The sequence below is a fragment of the Amphiura filiformis genome, unplaced genomic scaffold, assembly GCF_039555335.1.
Source record: "Amphiura filiformis unplaced genomic scaffold, Afil_fr2py scaffold_22, whole genome shotgun sequence".
Classification (NCBI taxonomy): domain Eukaryota; kingdom Metazoa; phylum Echinodermata; class Ophiuroidea; order Amphilepidida; family Amphiuridae; genus Amphiura; species Amphiura filiformis.
The window spans coordinates 230225-254691 of NW_027305486.1; the positions used below are offsets into that span (position 1 = coordinate 230225).

Consider the following 24467-nt stretch of genomic DNA (forward strand, 5'->3'; position numbering starts at 1 on the left):
TGACCCCTGCAAAATGTTCCAGTTCAGTTCAGTTCATTTATTATCATGTAATTCAAGGCCACAGGCCCACAATACAATATATTTAGTACATAATACAAACAAAACATCAATAATATAATTTAATTAGATCGAATCTCTAATTTTTAGTTTTTTCTCTAATATTTAGATAAACATTGTAAATCATGAGCATTTTCGATGCTCATTAGTGAAATAAATTTGGCTTCATTTGGTGCATTTATAGATTATAATAGTAACATTTCACATTTCTTATATCTACAAAAAACGGACATGACATAATAAAATAATACTCATTTTCAAAGCTTGCGGTGTTACAAAGTGAGCAAATACGATCGTAATAATCAATATTTTCAAATGTTCCCCTGGTCATGAGATTTGTTGTCAATGAGTTTGGGCCCCATACCCCTTGTGGAGGTATCTGACTGCCGCAAAATGTTGCAAATATATTCTCCTGGTCATGAGGGAGGTTTTTGCCACCGAGTCTGAGTCCCGTACTCATCACAGATGTCCAGAAAATGCAATTTTAAGATTTGATCCCAGATTATCTGACCCCTGCAAAGTGTTCCAAAATGTTCCTCAGATCATTAATTTTGTTGTCACCAAGTTCGAGTCCCGAACCCCTTACAGATGTCCATGAAATGCATTTCTAGAATATGGCCTCTGTACGACCTTTGACCTGACCCTGCAAAATGTTCCCCGGTAATGAGATTTGTTGTCACCGAGTTTGAGCCCCATGTCCCTTACATAATGCCCAGATAATGCAATTATAAGATTTTACCCTCTAATGACCTTTGACCCAATTCTTTATGCAAGTTTAGGCGTGTGGTATAGCCGATGCATATGCAAATAACACCATTGTACTATATCATATGTGGCAGAAGAAGCATTTGGAAGGTTTTTGGTTAAATACCGGATCGGAAACTCCCCCTTAGTGACCTTTAACCCCAATTCTGTTTAGACCCTGTGTGTGGTGAGATCCCAACCCACTTACCTGAAGGATACAGGAGACACCATCAGGAAGATCGATAACTTGACTCTACCTCAAGGCATCATATTAACCAGCCTGGATGTGGTTTCGATGTTCACATCGGTCCCACAAGATCACGCTTTTCGAGTTACTTTGGAGACACTCGCAAATCTGGACCCTTTTGATTACGACCCAATCATTCCAGATATGAAATACATGGCATTGGCAGAACTCCTGCGCCTGGTGTTATACAGGAATTCTTTTGAATTCAGAATTCAATAACGAATACTTCCTACAAACCTCAGGGGTACCTATGGGCCAAAGATCATCAGGTAGCATCTGTAGCCTTGTAGTCCATGAATTGGAAAACAAGATCTTACAATCGACTACACACATCCACACCTTATACAGGTATATGGATGACACGTTAGTCTTCTGGACGGGAAGTTTAGAAGACCTACTTTCGTCCAGCAGGTGAACACTTTCCACGACACTTTGAAGTTTACATATGAAGCTTCCGAGGACACCATCCAATTCCTAGACCTGGTCATACACAAATGCGAGAGAGGGGGTGAAGGGGGTAGCAGAACGTCCAGCCAAACTGATGAAAGTCCAAATCGGTATTTTGTCTCTCTATCCCATAAAAGAGTGTAACGTACGTTATATACATTAAAAACTCTATTCCGGTTCATTTGTACAAAGCAGTAAAATGGATGTGCTTGAAGATTCGGTCATATTGTTCTCCTTTTTGTGTCGTGTACATGCAGAAATTTCAAATGTTAATTTCATAGAGATTAAAGAACAAGGTGTAGTTGTCATCCTTGTTGGGTCTTGGTTATGATGCTGCATCCTTGACCATTTTGTGAGAGGTATGTGCACGTATTTCGCGTATGGTGCGTATAAACGCAATCTAGCGTGCATGTGCGCTAGTGTCGGAGACGGATATAACACGTAGTAATTAACTATGATAGTTAGCTCCGAAATAGAAGAGACGCATAGGATTAGAAATCCCCGTCATTTGAGGGGTTTTTTTATAAGAGACTTCATGTTATGGGGAGATCTTCGGTTCCTGTGTCCACTTGATGATTAAAACAAGGTGGGGTCGCATGTCCTGAGATATGGGACCGGAGTATAGCTGGATACTACGACTCTCAGGCTCCGTTTGGAGTGTGAAAACTGTTACTCAGTGAAACATGAATTGTATGTGATTCACTAGGGGTTGTTATCCTGTAACATTTAACAGGGTCGAGTCCAGGCTATATAGCAGCTTGCTAGACACGTGTTTCTGCACCATGTAAACGGAATACGATGGTCCTTCATCAGTAGCTTGCTGGAGGCTCTATTTCTTTGGAACATCTTTGGAGAGCTTGTCTATTCCTGGTTTAGATGGGTGCTTGGGTGACTTTGTGTTTGGTATAGGTCCGTAGTCCTATCTGTTGCCTCTTCCCTGTGTATATTTGAAAGATCTTCGTGAAATTATAGGCTTTCTATTTTGTTGGTGGTGAAGTCATGTTGTCACCTAACAAGGCGTTGTGTAGGCCTATGTGTCTTCGTGCATATTTTCTTAATGTTTGCAATTAAGAAGAGTTGCTAGATACCTCGTCTCTTCAAAATCTTCAGATGGAGAGATCTATTATGTGTTGGTGGATTCAGTATCTGAATCCTCAATGGCTACAAATTTGTTGAAGCCCTTACTCTCTGTTTCCAGTTCTTGAAGTTGTTGTAAGGTGGGTGAGGCGGGAGGGGTGCCCTCGTACCTCATAAAGTCCTCATAAGCGTGATCATCTTCTTCTGGAGATGGAAGTTTGGCCTTTACTAGTGAGTCCCGCAGGTTCTCAGCTCTGCTGTAGGCTATCATTGGTGGTTTGGGGAATGTTATTTTCAGCTTCTGATTGTTGCTGATAATATTCCAATGTTTTTGTATATCCTGTTTGATGTGCTTTCCCGCGAAATGCGGGGCATCTTTGGTCTTGAAAACCAAAGGTATTTCTCGAGATTTTGGTTTCTCCTCGAGGAATAAATGGCGGTCTTCAAAGTTGATTGAGGAACCCGCCTTGAGAAGTTCAGCTTCGCTGTAGCCTCTGGTGGAAAGTTTCTCCATGAAGAAATCTTTCTTTTCCAAGAATGTTTCATAGTTGTTATTATTTCTTGTGTATCGCATGACTTCAGCGCGTACGAAACCATCGAAAACTGGCTGTGGGTGGCATGATGATCTATGTAAGAATTGCCCTGTCTCTGTTTTCTTTGTATGACATTTGATGCCCAGGATACCTTTCTCTTTAAAGCGTTTGCCTTTGTATATGACCAGGTCTAGGAATTGGATGGTGTCCTCGGAAGCTTCATATGTAAACTTCAAAGTGTCGTGGACGAACGTTTGTAGGTCTTCTAAACTTCCCGTCCAGAAGACTAACGTGTCATCAATATCTGGAATGATTGGGTCGTAATCAAAAGGGTCCAGATTTGCGAGTGTCTCCAAAGTAACTCGAAAAGCTTGATCTTGTGGGACCGATGTGAACATCGAAACCACATCCAGGCTGGCTAAAATGATGCCTTGAGGTAGAGTCAAGTTTTCGATCTTCCTGATGGTGTCCCCTGTATCCTTCAGGTAAGTGGGTTGGGATCTCACCACTGGTATAAGGTAGAAGTCTATGAGTTCTGAGGCCCTCTCCAGTGGAGAGGAGCAGTTGGAGACAACTGGTCTTCCTACAAATCGTACTCCTGGTGGAGGGGTTTTGTGGACTTTGGGTATAGCATGAAGAAAACCGGGGTTCTCATTTGACCATTAAATTGGTCTAGGTAGTTCGTCAAAGCTATGTCGATTTGTTTTTCAACATATATTTCGCAGGCTAGACTGTGTAGCATGTCTGCTGTAGCCTTTGTATAGGGTTATAATCTAGTTTTAGGTACTGGTCATTTATACTTAGTTGTCGGTATCCCTGTTCTAGGTAGTGTTGCTTAGATATTACTGCTATACCTCTACCTTTGTCGTAGGGTTTGAGTATTATCTGAGTGTTTTTCTTCAGAGTTTCCCATGCCCTTTTCTCATTTGGGTTATAGTTGGGTTTGACTTTCTTGGTTGGGATTTCGGACAGTTCCACTTTAAGATTCTCGAAAAAATCTTCCAGGTTATTGCACATGGTGGGACCTGGTTGCCATTGCGATGGAAGTCTGAACTTGTGTCTTTTAAGACATTTACTTGAGTGAGGCGTGGTACCTTATTCTCATTAATTCTTATGAGGTCATTACAATCACGCATGATTGCGTTTTTTTTTTTTTTTTTGGGAGTAGGGATGAACCCAAGACCTTTGGATAGAGCCATGATTTGGTCGTCCGAAAGCTCATAGTCCGATAGGTTAGTAATAAAAGCCGAGGCTCTCTCTATTTCTTGCTGTTTTTTTCTTAAATTTCTGCGTGCTCTTGTGGCTTAGTCTTGAGCACCGTGATGTTTTCTTATTTTTCCTTTTGTGGAGGGTGCGTTTGACTATGTTGTTCCTCGCCATGTGAGAAAAGCCGCTATCTTTCTGTATAGAATAGCATAGGCCCTGATCCTGATAATTGATTAATTTGTAAAAGAAAAAAAGTTTTCAAACTTATTTTTAAAACAAATTAGTTAATTGATTAACTTTGGAGTCCGTGGACTACAAAATCACCCTTTCTTACGTGTCTTGTTGCTCTAGTAATTTAATATAATGTGGGAAGGGTGATGGTGATATGTAACGCTTCCGTTAGAAATCTCCGTTCTAGATTTCTTTAAAAGTCCGTGGACCCTTATGTAGTTTCTTTCTTTACCACACTGTGAGGTATATACTTTTGGAAGGGAGTGTTAAAACATCCGGTCAAAACTCCATGTATATCTTGGACTCTTTCATAAGATGAAGAATCAAGTGGTGGCTCTGAAAAGAGCCGTTCAAAAATGGGTACAAACCTTGTAGGTCCCAATGTTGAATAACTGAGTTTAGCTGTTTATTTAGGGCATGTTTTAGCTCTTGATGACTACTCGTGAGTAGAGGTGCAAACCTATAAGGTTGCAACTAAAAAATTCCTTTCGTATGATATACCAAGATTCGATTGAAGAGTTGTGTGTGGTATACGACGTTGTGGTTAAGCATATTATGTATGGATATCGTTAACCATGGATGATGCGTGGTTGGAAGCGTGTAGGCAACTGGACATGTATAGCGCTGCTCTGGCCGGTGCCTCTAACATTTTGTCGGGCTGCGCTGTAATTGGTTAGTTTTAGGATCCTTTGGCGGGCTTTCGCCTGATTGGACATCTTTAGCTTTGCTCTGATTGGTCCGTTTTAGAATCCTTGGGCGGGCTTTTGTCTGATTGGCTGTTGATCCTTGACGTATAATGGTTTACTGTTGGAAATCTGTCCCTGCTTGTACTTAGCCAAAAATCTTGTTATTTCTTTATGTTTTCTTATCTTGGGTAAAGAAGAAAAATAGAATAAAATTCTATTAAAACCCGTAGGTTTTGTGGGTTTTAAGAAACCAATTCGTTGACTATAATTATGTCCTAATTTGTAATTAGGGGAAAGATGGATATAAAGTAAAGGGAGTTTCGTGAAACTTATCCTCCTTTATATTATTTAAAATATATCCTGTGGAGTATCATGTGTTAAAACTCGTGGGTCTATCATTTACATGCTTAAACATGTTAAAATATGTTAAAATAAGCGGTCTATGGATTTGAATTTCTATTACTATGTTATGTCCGTGGACATTTTCGTCTTAGCTCATTCTTTATTTGAAAATACTACATGTATTATATGGTTTGCTGTGTCCATGTCATTAGACATGTTTGACAGACATCATCTCTTTTTGGAAGTCGGGGTGGCTCTGAAAAGAGCCGTTGGGTTTGAAATAACGGCGGTCATGTGCCGTTGTCCAGCCTGCAGATTTGTATCTACCTCTCTGTGCTCCGTTTCTGGAGTGTGGTCTGTGTCTCGGGTTGTTGTGTTGTCTCGGTCTGGAGTCTCGTTGCGCTGGGGGTTGGCTCCGTGGTTGTGTCGGGGCCGAACTGCATCTTCTCTTTAGCGCAGCAGCGGCCGTGGAACGCTGGCCGTCTTCATATGTCTCCTCTTTCTTCTTGTCTACTTCTCGTGTAAGAAGAGTAAGGGCCATCTCGCCTACTGAGATTGTATCTTGGAGTCGAGTCTCGGAATCAGAGTTGTCGCAATGTCTTTGTTGAGGGTATCAAGCCATAACTGATCGAATTGTGCCTGCATCTGGTCTATGTCCATCTTGGTTGAAAAAGAATATTGGATACCTGTCGGTAGTATTGGTAGCTTCCTTATGGTGGTCCATTCTTCGGATGGATTCTGTTGGCCTGATATGCAGTCTTGAAGTAGTTGGCTCTTGTGTTCGAGTGTAACTTTATTACGAAAGTGTTGATATGATTCACTTTCGTTCGTACATGCTCTTTGACATTAGATTCTGTCACGATGCGACATTTCTCTGACTCCTTCTTGTCTTCTGTACTCTGGCTGGGAGAGGTGTAGACTTTGGAGGGCCTGTCCTGACGGTATATTTCCCTCGTGGTCCATATCCATATTGTCCATTATATACAATACACCCGTAGGTTTGTAGCGAGACTGAGTCGGCTGCTTGATATCTTATCTGCTTGAAAGCTTGTGTGGGAGAGGGAGGGGGTGAAGGGGGTAGCAGAACGTCCAAATCGGTATTTTGTCTCTCTATCCCATAAAAGAGTGCAAGCTGCTATATAGCCTGGACTCGACCCTGTTAAATGTTACAAGATAACAACCCCTAGTGAATCACATACAATTCATGTTTCACTGAGTAACAGTTTTCAGACTCCAAAACGGAGCCTGAGAGTCGTAGTATCCAGCTATACTCCGGTCCCATATCTCAGGACATGCGACCCACCTTGTCTTAATCATCAAGTGGACACAGAAACCGAAGATCTCCCCATAACATGAAGTCTCTTATAAAAAAACTCAAATGACGGGGATTTCTAATCCTATGCGTCTCTTCTATTTCGGAGCTAACCACCATAGTTAATTACTACGTGTTATCTCCGTCTCCGACACTAGCGCACATGCACGCTAGATTGCGATTATACGCACCATACGCGAAATACGTGCAAATACCTCTCACAAAATGGTCAAGGATGCAGCATCATAACCAAGACCCAACAAGGATGACAACTACACCTTTTTCTTTAATCTCTATGAAATTAACATTTGAAATTTCTGCATGTATACGACACAAAAGGAGAACAATATGACCGAATCTTCAAGCACATCCATCTATATTACTGCTTTGTACTAATGAACCGGAATATAGTTTTTAATGTATATAACCTACGGGTACGTTACACTCTTTTATGGGATAGAGAGACAAAATACCGATTTGGACTTTCATCAGTTTGGCTGGACGTTCTGCTACCCCCTTCACCCCTCTCTCAGAACCATTGCGTCTTGAACTCAAAAACTGACAAAAATAGTCTGATTTTATATGTGCCGATCTATAGTGCATCGTAGGCTAGCAGCTGCTAGCTGCACTCACTCGTGCAAGCAGTCTAAAGCATGACCATTGACCTCATCAATGGCGTATACATGCTCACTCACACATAGAGAGGTCTATTACCAGGCTATTGTCAGTAACCTTAGTCGGATGCCCCTCGGCTCATTATGCGTCTGAAAGGTCGGAACAAAATGGCCATGCGTGGCTGTGGATTCAACCTACTATGGCGATTTCTGCCATGAAGATATCGGAGCGATGACACTGTGCAGCATCAGAACCAAGACCCAACAAGGATGACAACTAAAGTTTTCTTTAATTTCTATGAAATTAACATTTGAAACTTCTGCATGAATACGACACAAAAAGGAGAACAATATGACCGAATCTTCAAGCACACCCAATCATATAACAAGTACTAATGAACCGGAACAGATTTTGTTACTTTATATAACCTACGGGTACGTTACACTCTTTTATGGGATAGAGATACAAAATACCGATTTGGACCTTTATCAATTTGGCTGGACGTTCTGCTACCCCCCCTTCACCCCCATTCTCTTAGGGTTATGGTTACCGGTTAGCAGTTAGGGTTAGGGTTTAGGTAGGGTAGGTTTAAGGTTAAGGTTAGTGTTATGGTTACTGTTAGGGTTAGGGTCATTTATTCATTTATTCATTCAGCAGGCAGTCAGTCAGTCAGTTAGTTGTATCAGCGGCACACGCCTAAATTGGCAGTGCGTTCATATAAAAGACAATGGATATACTAGTAGCTTACATTATAACAACTCATAGACTAGTAACTAGTATTATAGTAACTAGTCTCAGTAGAAAACATGAACACCCCCCCATTCGCACATCCATATCACACACCAGCATACCCTCACACAATATCAAACTTATAGGGCATACAATACAACATTACAATTATAACTAATATTAGGCCTACAATCATAATATACATTATATAGCACATGAGGGTCCCAGATTTGTAAACAAAATTTGTAAAAAAAAAAATAATAAAGAACATTTATACAGATTTCACTATTTATATGGTTGGGGTGGCAATCCTGTGATTTCTGCCGAAATCCCGGGATTTCGGCGCAACACAGGTCTGCTCGTCTAAGCCCTCCTATCGCACTTGCTATCTGATTCGGCGGGGGCCTATATTGGTGTCCTTGACCTGTAAGATAAGCACAATACAAACGACTGATAAGGATATTGGGGGAAATTATATTGTCAAAATTTATAATTGCAATATTGTTGGGGAAAATTAAATAATATTGTTGAACAGAAATTAAGTCCTGTTTTGGGGACAAATTATGGTTTGGGAAAATTAAATGCGATATTTTTGGAAAATTAAATCGTGTTTGGGGGAAATTAAATCCGGTTTGGGGGGAATTAAATTAAATCGTGTTTGGTGGATATTAAATCGTATTTGTGGGAAATTAAATTGTGTTTGAGGGCAATAAATCGTGTTTGGGGAATTAAATCGTGTTTGGGGGAAATAAATCGTGTTTGGGGAAAATTAAATCGTGTTTGGGGGAAATAAATCGTGTTTGGGGGAAATTAAATCGTGTTTAGGGGAAATAAATCGTGTTTGGGGAAATTAAATCGTGTTTGGGTGAAATTAAATCGTGTTTGGGTGAAATTAAATCGTGTTTGGGGGAAATTAAATCGTGTTTGGGGGAAATAAATCGTGTTTAGTGTTTAGGGAATTAAATCGTGTTTAGGGAAATAAATCGTATTTGGGGAAATTAAATCGTGTTTGGGGGAAATTAAATCGTGTTTGGGTGAAATTAAATCGTGTTTGGGGGAAATTAAATTAAACCCTGTTTGGGGGAATTTAAATCCGATTTGGGGGAAATTCAATTATATCGTGTTTGGGGTGAATTAAATCCGGTTTGGGGGAAATTAAATTAAATCGTGTTTGGGGGAAATTAAATCGTGTTTGGGGAAATTAAGTCGTGTTTGGGGGAAACTAAATCATGTTGGGGGAAAGTAAATCATGTTTGGGGTAGATTAAATCATGTTGGGGAAAATTAAATCATGTTGGGGAAATTAAATCATGTTTGGGGAAATTAAATCATGTTGGGGGAAATTTAATCATGTTTTGGGGAAATTAAATCATGTTTGGGGGAAATTAAATCATGTTGGGGGAAATTAAATCATGTTTGGGGGAAATTAAGTCATAGTTGGGGGAAATGATAGCTGTCGAACACCGTAGTCTGTTGACTTTTATTAATCCCCATTCAGTGTCTGTATTTGCAAAAAGTCTTCACTGATTGCTCAGAATTTCATTATGATCTAAAAGAATTCTTGACAATACCGTATCTTCAAAAGTATGGCACTGCATGACATCACAAAAACATTGTGTCATTGTAAAGCGTACATATGTTGCAATAATGACAGATAATTATGTCAAAATCTCAAAAAGGAACATTTTCCAATCTTGCGGGTTTTGTGGTAACGAGTCACCCGTGTGATATGTGAGATATTTGTTACATTGTATGCATTTAAATCACATGAATGTTTGACGATGATGATTACATAGCGACCAAAAGGGCGTCAAACCTTGCCTTGCAAAACCAAAAAGGACATGCAAAATATTGTGGGTATGTGTGCCATGCTAAACTTTTCCATGGGGGGGGGGGACGTCCGACCCCTTAAAAATCCTAATAGAAAAAAACTTACAGCAATAATTTCCCCGTGCATCTTCCTTTTAGCCCCCCCAAAAAAAACCCCAACAACACCCAAAACACCACGTGTTTGACTAAAATAGGGTAACATTGCACACTTATAGACATAATTATATAATTTTCACATTCCCAAGCTGGAAATAAGTCAATTAGAGCTATTCCAGAAAATAAGTGCATATCCCTATATATAGAGGAGTAACCTTTGAATAAAAGAAATGCCTTTATTTCCAAATTTGCTTTTTATTGCAAAGTGCATGCCAGTGTAGACAGCAGGGAATATTTTGTATTCAATTTGGTAATTTACACAATGCGTGAATCCTACGCTATATATATCACACTGTCAGCTGCAATTGTTAACTTTCTATTTAGCCCAGATTTTATGGTCATGGTTTTATTTTTATATTCAGTGCCGCCGAGAGCCATTACTGGCCCGGGGTAAAATGAACGCCAGGACCCCCTTTTTAACGGTCCATGAGGTCTCTTTTCTTTGCTTTTATGGGCCCATAAGGCCCGGGGCACATCAAAAAATGTTGGTGGGTATGCTCCCCCGGAATTTTGAGGTGGTGGGTCATTGGGAGCTGACGGCGTACCGTTAAAAGGGGGTCTTTTGGAGCTGCGAACCGGGCTGCGAACAAGTAAAATGGGGTCTTTTGGAGCTGCGAATAGTCAAAATCAAGGGTCTTTCTTGGCTTTTTGGTTGAAAATCGTCTGAAAAAAACCACAGAAATATGAGGAATGAGAAAGTTCTCTGTCTTTTAGAGCTGAAATTATTAAAATCTAGGGTCTTTCGGAGCTCTATTTTGGTCAAATATAGGGGGTCTTTCCGAGCTGCGAAATCCAAAAAGGGGGGTCTTTCCGGGGAACATACCCGTATGGTAATTAGTGTTGAGTCCCCCCCGGACATTAAGGTGTGCTTTATTTATTTCTACGGGCAGGACCCCGGGGGTAACGCACCCCCTTAACCCCCTTGTCGGCGGCACTGTTTATATTAGTTATATTTGGTCGTGCTTTGGAAGCTTGACATACGGTTATTTGGTCATAGCTACATTATTTATCGCTATCTATAAACCCACCTTTGCACAGTATTTTGTGTGGGACCTGAGAGCACATCAGACACACCAATTAAATTGCAGTCTGAATAAGAGGAATGTCATTCTGATATCAAATAATTTTGAAACTGAAACTCGCGATATAGTCCCTGATACAAATTGTTATGGCAAATTATTAAAAATTTACACTTTTGACAGTTAACACTAACAGTCCTCGAAGAAAACTTTATAGCCTAATGATCTAATGATGTACTTAAAGTGAATGGGCTGGGATGAAAACCCGACCATCATTATGAAAATGTTGACCTTTCCTACGGAGAACTCATCAAGTATATCTGTCACCGATTTTAAATATCTTGGTTCCGTGATGGGCTCTAGCACCAGTGACCTCGCCCGACCGAAGGCGCTTGCATGGTTTGCATTTTGGAAACTGGAGCATCTGTGGAGAAGTCCAACAATCATTGTTTGCAACAAACCACTTGTGTTACAGTATTGCTTTATGGCTTGTGAGTCCTCGGTATGCTTGGCCACTCCAAATATCTGGAAAACACATTGAGTTATGAGCTGTGCAAAGTTTGATGGTATAGAGGTGAACATTGACTTGATTTTTCTCACAGAGTGAGTATTGCCTGGATTAGACCAGACCCTACAGAACAGTACCTTAAAATATGGCTAGCATCGGAAAAGTTAGGAAGCGTGACACTCTAGTTTAGGGAAGAGACTGGTTGAAATATGACTCCGTCGCTTACACAGAAATGTATATGCTCTTTAAAAAAAATGTGTGCTGTGTGCATGGTGCGTGTGCAACGTTAGCTGTGAAGAGTTGCTGATTGTGTATCCAAGAAATGAAACTGTTGGAGCCAGTGATTGGCTCAGTTTTCTAATTAGTTTAAACTTTGCTGGTTTCTTTGTAATGTTTTTGAAAAAATGTATTGAAAAACATTAAATAAGCACGCAATGAATAATTTGTGTTTGTTTGAAACGATTAACATTGATATAATTCAGCTGAATTAATCGAACTACTTGGGGTGTAGGAACATAATAATTGAGCAGTTAAACGGCAAGACTCACCGGCCGCTGCACTGGCGTTATAAATTGTAACTTACTGGCATGCTAAAACACTATGGACTACAATGGCCTCATCCCAATGGTATAGTTCAATAAACTCAATTAAACAATCATAGTGCAAAATTTGACCTCAAGTTGAAGAGTATGAGATTTTCTACTCAAAATTTCAAAGGTCATACAATGAAGGTGCAAATAATTGGGGTTAAAGAACTGTGCCCTGATAGATGAGCATGTTGTGGATCCTAGTGAAACCTTAACAAACAAGTGTTTTGAACCTATTAGTTGCTAGGCGAACTTGCCCCAGTTCGGACATTGACCTATGGGCCAAAATAAGTACAAGCCAACAGATGTATCACACTCACTCCAGCTGCTTGTGATCTTTGTAAAATGATGCTGGCTCAGAATTAGTAAAATTAGTGTAAAATATGACTTGCGTATTTCTTCATGAACCCAAATTTAACTAGGTATATAAAATATATAACATTGACAAGGAGGATGATTCAACCTTCTGACTGCAACATTATAGACTTAACAACCAGTTTGTTTGGTGCCAAGAAGTTTTTTTTATCTTTAAAGACTTATGATGTACCAGTGTATATTAGCTTTCTTATAGTTGTAGTACATCATCATGATCATATGCCTGGGTACATAGAACATAGCTCTGTGGATGACTTCATCATTGAAATCATGTGTGAAATGTTTCAAGAATTATCTTTTAGTGAACGGCAAGAAAGTAGCAGCTCCTATCAGCCTTGTTGGGCCAAAGGTATAGAATTTGACATGGATGCAACCAACATGACTATTTAATCAATTGGTTACGTTGTCAACTGAGCAAAAGATTGGCACCTGTAGCACTAAAAATCCCGCAGAACGATTTAAATTCTATAAGGGATCAACAGCATGCATCATGAGTTAATCAGGGAGTAGGTCTATGTCGCTGATAAGTGAGAAGACTTTCAACAACTTGTGTGATTTTATATATTTTCTCAATTAAGCTCTTTGTGATTTTCTAGTTTGTAGTCTTTGTGCAGAAAATATTTTTAAAAAAATGTCTGACAATGTCTTCATATTGATCACATCTCAGAGCCCCATGCTGTAACTTCTTCAATGTTACCACCATCCATACAAACACCGCCTAATATCGCACCCCTACAACAACACCAACAGTCGCACCTGCGATAACAACGCCAGAACAATCCACGTCTTTTGAACGCCGGTAGCCATTACGTGAACGCCGTCCCCCAAACCGCATGGACTTAAATTTTTCTTGAAACTGTAGAACTAGTTTTATGGATCACGATCTTGGACTTGAATTTGATCATGGAACTATTAAATACAAAGGTCGATATGTTAAAAGAAATGTGCTTTTTATCATTATGCTTATGGTGAGAAGTCTTATCCCCCCCCCCCATATTTAGATATTTTGGCTTTATTGTACTTTTTTAGTTGCCACCCTTGGAAGTTACCTTGCCCCCTCCTTTGCCCACCCTCTGAAAAAGTGCTTGATACGCCACTGCTCCATTCTTAATTCAAACTAAAAAACGTCCTACTTCATATCATTCACAATTGCTTTACCACCTTCCCCCGAAATGGGGGCACTTCAATATGAAATGGATATAGGTGTAGGGCTGGTACTTTCGCAGTAAGGGGGTCATTGAGTGAGAGCATGATTTTTGGCATTCGGTGAGAGCAAAATGTAACAAATATTGGGTCATTGGGTGAGAACATGACAAAAAACAGCGTCAAAAAAACCTCGAAAATCGATTGAAAAGTAAGGGTCGTTGGGTGACAGATCAAATGGAAAAATAAGGGGTCTTTGGGTGAGAGCGACGCTGAAAAAGGGGGTCTTAACAGCCCTACATACGCGTCACCTCCAAAGTGAGAGTACCCCCCCGGGCCACCTCCTAGCTGTGAGCTTGTCCTTTTTAAGGACTATTCTTGTTTTGGGTTGCCCTTGGAAGTTTGCCTGGTCAACTGGATGGGTCTTTAGCAAGCAACTATGTCTTTTGGGAAACTTCATATATATCTTCAATACAAAAGTCAATACTTTCATAATTATGATGGTTGGCAGTTGGCTTTTCATCCCAGCTACATAAACACTTTAAATACGTAGCATTAAATCTATTTACTTCGAGGACTGTTAAATGTAAAAAGATGTGTTATGAATTCTAAAGTTCAAGTTTATTTAATGATAGGTGGCCAGGTATTGACAACGATTTGATGGGCGATTTTCTTTGTTTTACTTCAATTGTTCGGCTCAAAATTCAAAGGGCGCATGTATTCGTACTACCATTTAACAACATTTGGTGGAAACAAAATAATAAGAATGGAAATGTTAGAATTACTTAATTTCAAACCTATAAATGAATCAATATCAACCATTGAAAATTAAAATTGGATGCTTTACGCCCAATATTTATTAATAAATATGGGCTCAATCGATCCAATTTTATATCATAATTGTGTTTTTTGAATTAGTAATTTTCATGAAAATGTCAATTTGAGGAACACGAAAATTATAAATTTGAATGGTTTTGTTATATTTTCCTTTAAAATCCACCCTGTTCACTTGACATGTCACCGGATCTCCGAAGCGAATAAAGGTTAAATTGTTAGCCAGTCTAGTTCTCTTCAATAATTCTATTTTTAGAACGTTGATATAAATAGACTGACTGTTTGACTTGTACTAGGATATATTTAGAATTTGTTTATTTATAGGAACTTTGGACTTCGATCGAACGGATGGAACAGAAATTGAGGCTAAAGGAGGGAGAGGTGAAGAAGAGCCTATATGCGAAATAAATAAATTGGGAAAAATAAACAAGCAAACATATAAACAAACCCATACCCAATAACGGATCTAGAGCAGCCAGAGGGGAGGAACATTCAAAATTTATCAAAAATATATTAAAAAAATAATAAAATGTAAAGAAATGGCCGCGAAGCGGGCATCGCTTCTTTCTGGGCGCACACCACTAAATAAACGTCCCATTGAAATACATGTGAAAATACAAGAAAGTATAGTTTTGTTTTTCTACCCCATGTAACAATAATTTCATTATTTTGATTGCTCCAATGTCTTAAACAAATATTAAAATTTGATTTTTCGCGACAAGTTAAGACATTATTATGTTTTGATGAATACAAGTGTGTGAAAATATTGGATCCGATACACATGATGGATGCTTTTCGCCCAATATCTATTGGTCACACTATGAGCTTTAAAATATTGGACTCGACTTGTCCAATATTTTAAAACTCACAGTGAGACCAATAAATATGGGCTCATCGATCCAATTTTGAGCGCCATCCCGAATTTCAGCTGACACTCTTGCCTCCTTACCATTATTTGCAACCAATTTAATCTTTCCTTTTTCTCTTCTCTTTTTCACCCCAATTCTGTTATCTCCGGGGGGGGGGGGCTCCCATATATTGACATACGTCATGTGCCCATGAAAAGACCCCGGTATTTTTGGTAAATCCTACACCCAATGACCCCGTTTTTTCAGTAGTCTACACTGAATGACCCCCTTTTGTGAACAATTAGTCCTCAAAATTGAAATTTCGGGGCGCTTCGCGTCCATTTTGAAAAAGAAAGAAAGAAACGAGTTTTGTCTATTTTGTATTGGGTAAAAAGCTATTTTTGACTGTTAATGATGTGACATTTTGGGCACTCCCATACAAAATCACCCAATTTTTGACATTGCCAACACAGAATGACCCCTTTTTTCTGAAAATTGCTACACTGATAGACCCCGACTAGTTTCGTATGCTGGTGGGCACAGGTAGGCCTACGTCACTTTCATAATTATACGAGTGCCCCCGGGTGTTATCTCCTTTCCCCTAATCCACACAAACAAACAAACAAACTTGGAACGTTTAAAAAAGGAAGTAAAATGTTCGAAAAATGAAGTAAAATGTTTGAAAGAGGAAGTAAAATGTTTAATATTAAAAATGCATGTGTACAAAAATATCGAATGGTTGTGTACGTGGGAGTTTCCCCAGGACCAAGAGCGGACCTGTTCGTGCGTAAACTTAACAATTAAATTGCGGTCGCGGTTTGCATTTAACCCTAACCCGCCTGAATACTACAAAATACTACTTGATATATGCGCTGTTCGTGCATGCATCCCACGTGGTGTGATGACGCAATCGCCCTAAGTGATATATAGGCACGGTTTCGCTGGCCCGTGGCAAAGTGTCGCCGACCGAGTGCTTGGCATGCGAGGGGTCTCGGGTTCGAATCCCACCCAGAGCAAACAACTTCTTTCCTTCTTTTCTCTCTTTATTCTTTCCTTCTTTCCCTTCCTGTCGCCGAAAAGCCCTTAGGGGTTAGGGTTAAAGGACATTTAAGGTCATTAACTATTTTAAACTGTTGCGATTTGGTAGTTTACAGTATCTTGCGTAGGTCCCCAAAGTTTCTTTCAGATATTAAAAGATTAGATTCCCATAAAGACGAAACAGTAATCTTTAGTTGGGACCTACGTAAAAATTACATAAAATTTTCACCATCAATTCAGTGTTAATTTCCACTAAATTCAGAAAATATTTTGGCGTATATAAAATTGAAATAAAATTCTCTGCTGCTTTCATAAACTTTAGCACCATTGGGTATCACGAATCGTAATATATGATGTACAGTTAATATTCAAATATTTTTTATACTAATGATACTTCAGTTTTACACAAAATTTCATTGAAAACCCTCCCACTCGGCTATTTTAAAAAGGTAATCAGGCTTCCTCAGCATGTGCAAGAAAATAACATTAAAATTGTTCTTTTCTTATTCTAGCAGCCTTTTAGAAATACTGGTGAACGGAACAGTATCTTTGTCGGACCTGAGAGCACATCAGACACATCAAATTCTGAATACGAGGAATGTCATTCTGAATTAGAGTTTTTGAAATTCGCGATATACAAATTTTATGGCAAATTATTAAAATTTATATTTTGATATTTTGATATTTAAAGTAGGATTTCGCGATCCTAGGATCCTCTTTTTATGACATTTTTCAGTCGGTATCCACGATAAAAAAGGTTATTCCCAAAATGTCAGTCGATTCCGATTTTGCGTTTGCGAGTTATGCATGATTATGTGTATTACACTGCAGGTCAAATTTGACGATATTTTGCTTTTCGGGGGTGGGGAGGGAGGCATGAGGGAGGGAAGTGCATTTCAGGGAGGGGGGGGGGCAAGAAAAATATGGGGGGCTGCCCCCTCTTGCCCCCTCCCCCTGTAGCGCCGCCACTGATTCAGAATGCAATTTGATGTGCTCTCATGTCCGACACAATATACTGTGCAAACGTTGCGATCCGATCCCTTAAAGATGTGAAAATGCATTAATGGTACCACCTGTTTTCTTGGACAGAAATTAAATATGCACTAAAAAATTTATAGGAGACAGAAATAAATTACATGATGAAGAGAAAGAAGTGGTATATTGATCAATTATGATATTAATAACTTGCCATAATTTTGCACTGAAGAATGTTGCACTTTGTGCAGGTGGTATGCGCCGTGCATTCTCTAAATTCAGTAAATTTCCATCGTCAACCGTGTAATTGAATGGGATTATTTTGAAATTTTAAAACGCTTGAAATGTCACAAACAAATAGGCCTATGTTAATAAATAATATAAATACAAGCCAAAACCGTTGGGGTTCGATAATGAACCCCACAAAACTAACCGAGTATATGGAAAATGCCATACGGCCAAGCGGTTTCACAAGTTGCCGGCTCTATCATGCCACTCGCCGCCTGACTTTGTGTAAAATACATGGGATTTTAAAAAGCGTTCATCTGATTGTGTAATAATTAATTATTTTCAATGTAATTTCAACACCAGTTTAATATTATAGGCTAATGAATCAAGTTTGTTTCCAGTAGTTGATCGGAAACAAAAATGCGAAATGCGGATTTTTGTTTTTGTTATTTTTGTTTTAGAATTTATTGGTAATTAATAGCAAACGCTTCAAATAGGTTATATTTTTAATTGTGTAATAATTAATTTAATTTTTAATGTAATTTCAACACCAGTTTAATATTAGGCTTATGAATCAAGTTTGTTTCAGTAGTTAATCGGAAACCAAAATGCAGATTTTTGTTTTTATTATTTTAATTTAAAAAAAATTATGGTAATCATACCCCAGCACACGCAAAACATTTTTTAAAACGCTTCAAATAGGTTATATTTTTGATTGTGTAATAATTAATTGAATTTTTAGTGTAATTTCAACAACAATTTAATGTTAGGCTAAAATCAAGTTTGTTTACAGTAGTTGATCGGAAAACCAAAATGCAAAATGTAGATTTTTGTTTTCATTATTTTTGTTTTAGGAGTTTTGGTAATTATACCTCAGCAAATGCATCGAGCCTTATCTCCAGGTTTGTCTACAGTTAGGAGGAGAAATAAATCTAACAAAGTCACCAGTTAGTGACCTGTAGGGAGAGAACTGGTCCTTCGTCCTACCTTGGTTTAGACCACTGAAACTTAACCACTATGATGAGTTCAACAAACAGCACCCGGGTTAAAGCCCCGGATTTACATTCGCACCGACTAACTCAGGGCCTGGATCACCATCCAGTGCATGATGATGCACCACCCCTAAAGCCAATCGGAAAGAGTGATGGTCCTCCTACAGCAGGGCGAACACCACGCCGAAACCCAATTAGACGGGATGCTGCTAATAACCCTGATGATAGAAGGGCACTTTTACATGCCAAGAAAAAGATTGGTATCGGGACATGGAATGTCAGGACCCTTCACCAGCCTGGCAACTTAGAATTACTTATTCACCAATTGGAGAACTACAAGTGGGAGATAATGGGTATATCAGAAACCCATTGGATAGAATCAGGAGATTTCACACAAGATGGTTACCAAATATTGAGTGCCGGTAGTGGATCTACTCACAGAGCAGGGGTTGCCTTAATTCTCAACAAGAATGCCCAGAGATCACTCCTCGGCTACAATCCTATTTCAGAAAGGCTAATTACAGCAAGGCTTCGCACTCAAATAGGAACAGCTACCATTATGCAGGTGTATGCACCTACAACGTCATACCCAGACGAAGATATTGAAGACTTTTATGACCAACTGCAATTGGAAATAAATAAAACACCTTCCCAAGACATCCTTATCATCATGGGTGATTTCAACGCGAAAGTTGGTATCGACTGGGAACCATGGAATGGCGTTATTGGGAAGTTTGGTATTGGAGAAGCAAACGACAGAGGTGAAAGCTGCTAAGCTTTTGTTCATCGAATAGCCTGTGTATCACAAACACTCTCTTCAAAGAATCCAAACCAAGTCGCCAGTGGACCTGGGAATCCCCAGATGGTTCCACAAGGAACAAGATCGATTTTATCCTAATACGACAAAAATGGAAAACGAGCGTGACTTCCTCGCGCAGCTTTCCCAGCGCAGACATCGGATCTGACCACCAACTTGTTTTAGCCAACATTAAACTGAAACTTAGATCCAGAGGGAAACAATGCAAGATCAAGAAATTTGATGTAAGCAAACTGTACCTACAGCAGACTTACAGCGACTACCAAGTAACAATTGGCGGAAAATTTAACCCACTAATTGAACTACCCGACACAGACATAGAGACGGAAGAGCTATGGCAGAATATTAAGTCAGGCTTTAATGAAACAGCTGACAAGGTCCTAGGAGCAAAGAAACCTCAGAGACAAAAACCTTGGTTAACTGCCGAAGTTCTTAAGCTGACGGAAGAAAGAAGTAAGGTGAAGCAGGAAAGACTCAAAGACAACTCAAAAAGCTAAGGTACAACTTTCTCAACAGAGAAATAAAACGGAAGTGTAAAGAGTGCAAAGAAGTATGGCTTCAAAATCTGTGCAAAGATGTGGAGCATGCAAATGATGCAAAGAAAACCAAAGAGGTTTACACTACCATCAAGACCATCACTGGATCAAAATCTACTCGTATGAGAGGTGTAAAGGACAAAGGTGGCGAGGTGCTCACCGATGACAAGAAAATAAAGGACAGATGGAAAGAAAACTATGAAGAGCTGTATAATCAACCCATCCCATCCGATACAAGTATCTTACAGTCTCTACCAAGTACTTCAACAGAAGACATAGAGCCCCACATTCTCAAATCTGAAGTGGAACTGGCCATCAAACGCCTCAAGGGAAATAAAGCAGCAGGAGAAGATGGTATATCAGCAGAAGAAATCAAGGCAGCAGGAGAAGCTGGATGTAATGCTCTTCTAAAACTCTGTAACAAGATATGGGAGTCTGAAGTAATTCCTGAGGACTGGGGGAAGGCAATCATTGTCCCCATATTTAAGAAAAAGGATAAAATGGACTGTGGAAATTACAGAGGTATCAGCCTCCTGAGCTTGGCAGGGAAAGTATTTTGCTCGATCATCCAATCTAGAATCCAGAAGAAAACTGAAGAGATCCTCTCAGAATCTCAGGCAGGATTTAGAGCAGGCAGGAGTACAGTGGACCAATTGTTTTCCCTACGACAACTGGCTGAAAAATGCACGGAGATAGGGAAACCACTATACTGCTGCTACATCGACTATCAAAAAGCTTTTGATACTGTTTGGCAAGAAGGTCTTTGGAAGGCTATGGACCACCTAGGCTACTCTAGAAAAATGGTTAGACTTCTCCAAGCCTTATATAACACCTCTAAAAGTGCAGTAAGAGTGAATGAAGAGCTGACAAACTGGTTCACCACTCAAACAGGAGTCAGACAGGGATGTATTCTCTCCCCAGCTGTTTAACATCTTGCTGGAACTGGTCCTACGCCTAGCTATTGAAGATGTCAGCATTGGAATTACAATTCAAGGACAGCTCATCAACAACCTGAGATTTGCCGATGATATTGTTTTACTGGCCGACTCTGAAATTAACCTCCAAACTCTAGTCGACAAAGTACACAATGAAAGCATGAAGTTTGGTCTGACCATAAACATCGCTAAAACCGAAGTCCAGGTGATTGGTAGAGAAACAGCAAAAGCCACCATATCCATTGGAAATTCCATCCTTGAGCAGGTGGAATCATTCATCTATCTAGGTGGAGTGATCACTGAAAAGGCAAGCAGCGAGAAGGACATCAAAAGGAGAATTGGCTTGGCCATGGGCATCATGCAAAAACTCAACCCCATCTGGAAATCCAAAGAAATATCCACCATAACAAAATTGGAATTGTACAAAGTACTGGTGCTTTCTATAGCAACCTATGCCTCTGAAGCCTGGACAATCAAAAAACGTGATGAGCAGCGACTTCTGGTATTTGAAATGGCTTGTCTCAGAAAAATCCTGGGTGTTACTAGAAGGGACAGGATTAGGAACACCTCAATCAGAGACACTCTTGATTACCAGTGCACTGTAATGAACAAGATCCGTGCAAAACAGCTGTCCTACTATGGCCATGTGAAAAGAATGCCTCCATCCAGATATCCAAAAATCGTATTAGAAGGAAGAATCCCAGGAAACGACCTAAAGGAAGACCCCAATGCGCTGGATGGACAACATCAAAGCAAACTGCAGTGCAGTGGGAATCCAATCCGTAGTAGAAGCCGGTCGGATGGCAAACAACAGAGCTGAGTGGCGAAGCATAGTGGCTAGGCAGCTATCTCCAGGACCTACCTGTGTCATGGGAGGAAAGCTTTAAGTGAAGTGAAGTGAAATGCAAAACGTTTTTAAAACGCATTAAATGGATTATATTTTGGGTTTTGGTTGGGGGGGGGGGTAAAAACGTTTTCTAATCTTTAGCGAATAATGTCAAAAACGTTTTGTGTTTGCTGGGACATTTGCCTCAATCAAATCAGTACAGGGTTTTATAGGTTAGATAAAAAAAGTTTTGGGAACAGTATACCGTTGACTAATTTACATAGGATTGATTTCGTACTGCTTGTTGTAAACCACCACCACCACCACAACCACCACCACCACAACCACCACCAACACCACAACCACCACCACCACAACCACCACCATCACAACCACCACCACCACCACCACCACGTCAGCTCCCAAAGACCTGAAAATTCCGGAGGAGCATACCCACCAAAACTTTATGATGTTCCCCGGCATTTACCAACATAATTATTATGTATAATTGTTTCATAATTAGTGTCATTTTTATGTAGTATAATGGTATTTTTTCTACTATATTTAATCCAGGTGCCGGCGAATCTGGAAAAAGTACCATTGTCAAACAGATGAAAATCCTACACAAAGGCGGATACACAGACAGGTATGTCAAAGTTATCGAAGCAAAATTAAGACTACATTGCAAAATGTCAAGTTCTAGGAATTAAAACACTTTCAATTTCTAACACGTTTTGTACATTGACTAACATTGTGAAAATAAAATTACACTGTACGATAGTAATTTTTCTACAAATTAGTTCCGGGAAATTGGGGTACACTCTAAATTACAAGGATTTAGAAATAAATCCTTAAGGTTGTAATTAGAGACCAATCAATTTTAGATTTAAAATTAGTCTTATAGATTTGAATTTTAAATCTTAAAGTCACAAGGTGACCATTGAGTGTAGCATTTAAAAAAAACCCGTTCTAACTGTTCTAATGTAAATATCGATTCTTTGTCCTATATTGCACTTTTTTACTCACCCTATAGCATGACAAAAAGTATGGTGTGTCAAGGTATAAAAAGTGTAGTAGGCCTAGGACTATATAATGTGCCTCAACCTGAACCAATTTTATGGGCCAATCGAAGCTATTAATATATCCGAATACGGAAGCGTGAAGGACTTCCGTGGCTGAAACCAGACTTGTAGTACCCGTACCCGTACTCGTACCCGTACCCGTACTCGGGTCCCAATTTCCGTACCCGTACCCGTACCCGTACCCATGGCTCCGGACCTGTACCCGTACCCGTACTCATGCCCTATCTTGGCTTCGGACCCGTACCCGTACTCATGGACTTGGACCCGTACCCGTACCCGTACTCATGGCCTGGGACCCGTACCTGTACCTGTACTCATGCCCTGGGACCTGTACCTGTACCTGTACTCATGGCCTGGGACCCGGACCTGTACCTGTACTCATGGCCTGGGACCTGTACCTGTACCTGTGGACACGGGTACCATGGGTACGGGTACCATACCATACAGTGCCTGCCTACATGCATGTAAGAAAGTGAGAGTAGATCTACTCTCACTTCTCACAAGCCTGTTAACTCCACTCATGCACTGAGTCCTCTGATCATAGACATAATCAAAATAATAGGTTACATGGATGGGGTTGGGTGGGGAGTAAATGCACATGCATGGATCCAGATAGCAAGTGCCCTAAATTGTAGCCTGGCCCAGGGCCCTGAAAAAGGTAAATCTAGTCCTGGCTACATGCTACACACAGTAGATACCCAGAATGTGACAGCCTCCAGCCATGCCAGCCTATATGCACACTGTATGCCACTCATACATGTATACTACATGTATCATTCACACTCTGACTGATACAGAAAAACTTAGCAAACTGGAAGTAAAACATTTCAAGAAATTGTTGTTTGTGGTGAATTTCAAGTTATCATGTTTTGATATCATTATTATAGCATTATTTTATTCATCATTTTAATATTCCCCATCCAAATACACTCCCTAGCACAAGTGCACACATAAAACTACATTTTCCCACCACATGTACTTGGGCAGTGTGTGTATTTGAGTCAAATGATACATAGTTCCTTTGCCATACCATGTTTACAGAAATTTATGATTTATTGGAGCTTATAGGCAAAATATTAATAATAATCCAGATGTGCATAATTAATGATAATAATTATATTAAGCTAATGGATAATCTGGTGGATGTGTGCTGGGATGTGTGGATGTGCATGAAAGGCTTCACTAAATTTGATATTGACAATTAAGTCTACAAATTTTGGATCAAATTTGAAATCCAGTTGATGATTTGAGGTGAATAATAACTTGAATGCTATATCACTGCTAAATGTATGTTGAAATTAGTATTGTACAGTCTGTGTGTCAATACACAGACATAGTTTGCATGATTTTTGCATCCCAAAATATTTAAGCTAGATTCACTAAGACCATCACCAATTTCTTTTTGTACTTGTTTAATTACACAAAACCAGTTCTATAATTTTCTGTAAATGGAAGTACTTCTTAGCAAATAGAAATGTCTCAGCAACTCATGGCACACACAACAAATTAAGAT

At 39.6% G+C, this 24467-nt stretch overlaps 1 protein-coding gene across 1 annotated transcript in view; it reads left to right on the forward strand.

Moving 5' to 3' along the window:
• LOC140143471 (guanine nucleotide-binding protein G(s) subunit alpha-like) overlaps positions 1-24467 on the forward strand; it is a 79736-nt gene that overhangs the window by 42871 nt on the left and 12398 nt on the right. The window contains exon 4 of the mRNA XM_072165305.1: positions 22446-22518. Within this exon, the coding sequence (XP_072021406.1) occupies positions 22446-22518 (73 nt within the window). The remainder of the gene's footprint in view (positions 1-22445; positions 22519-24467) is intronic.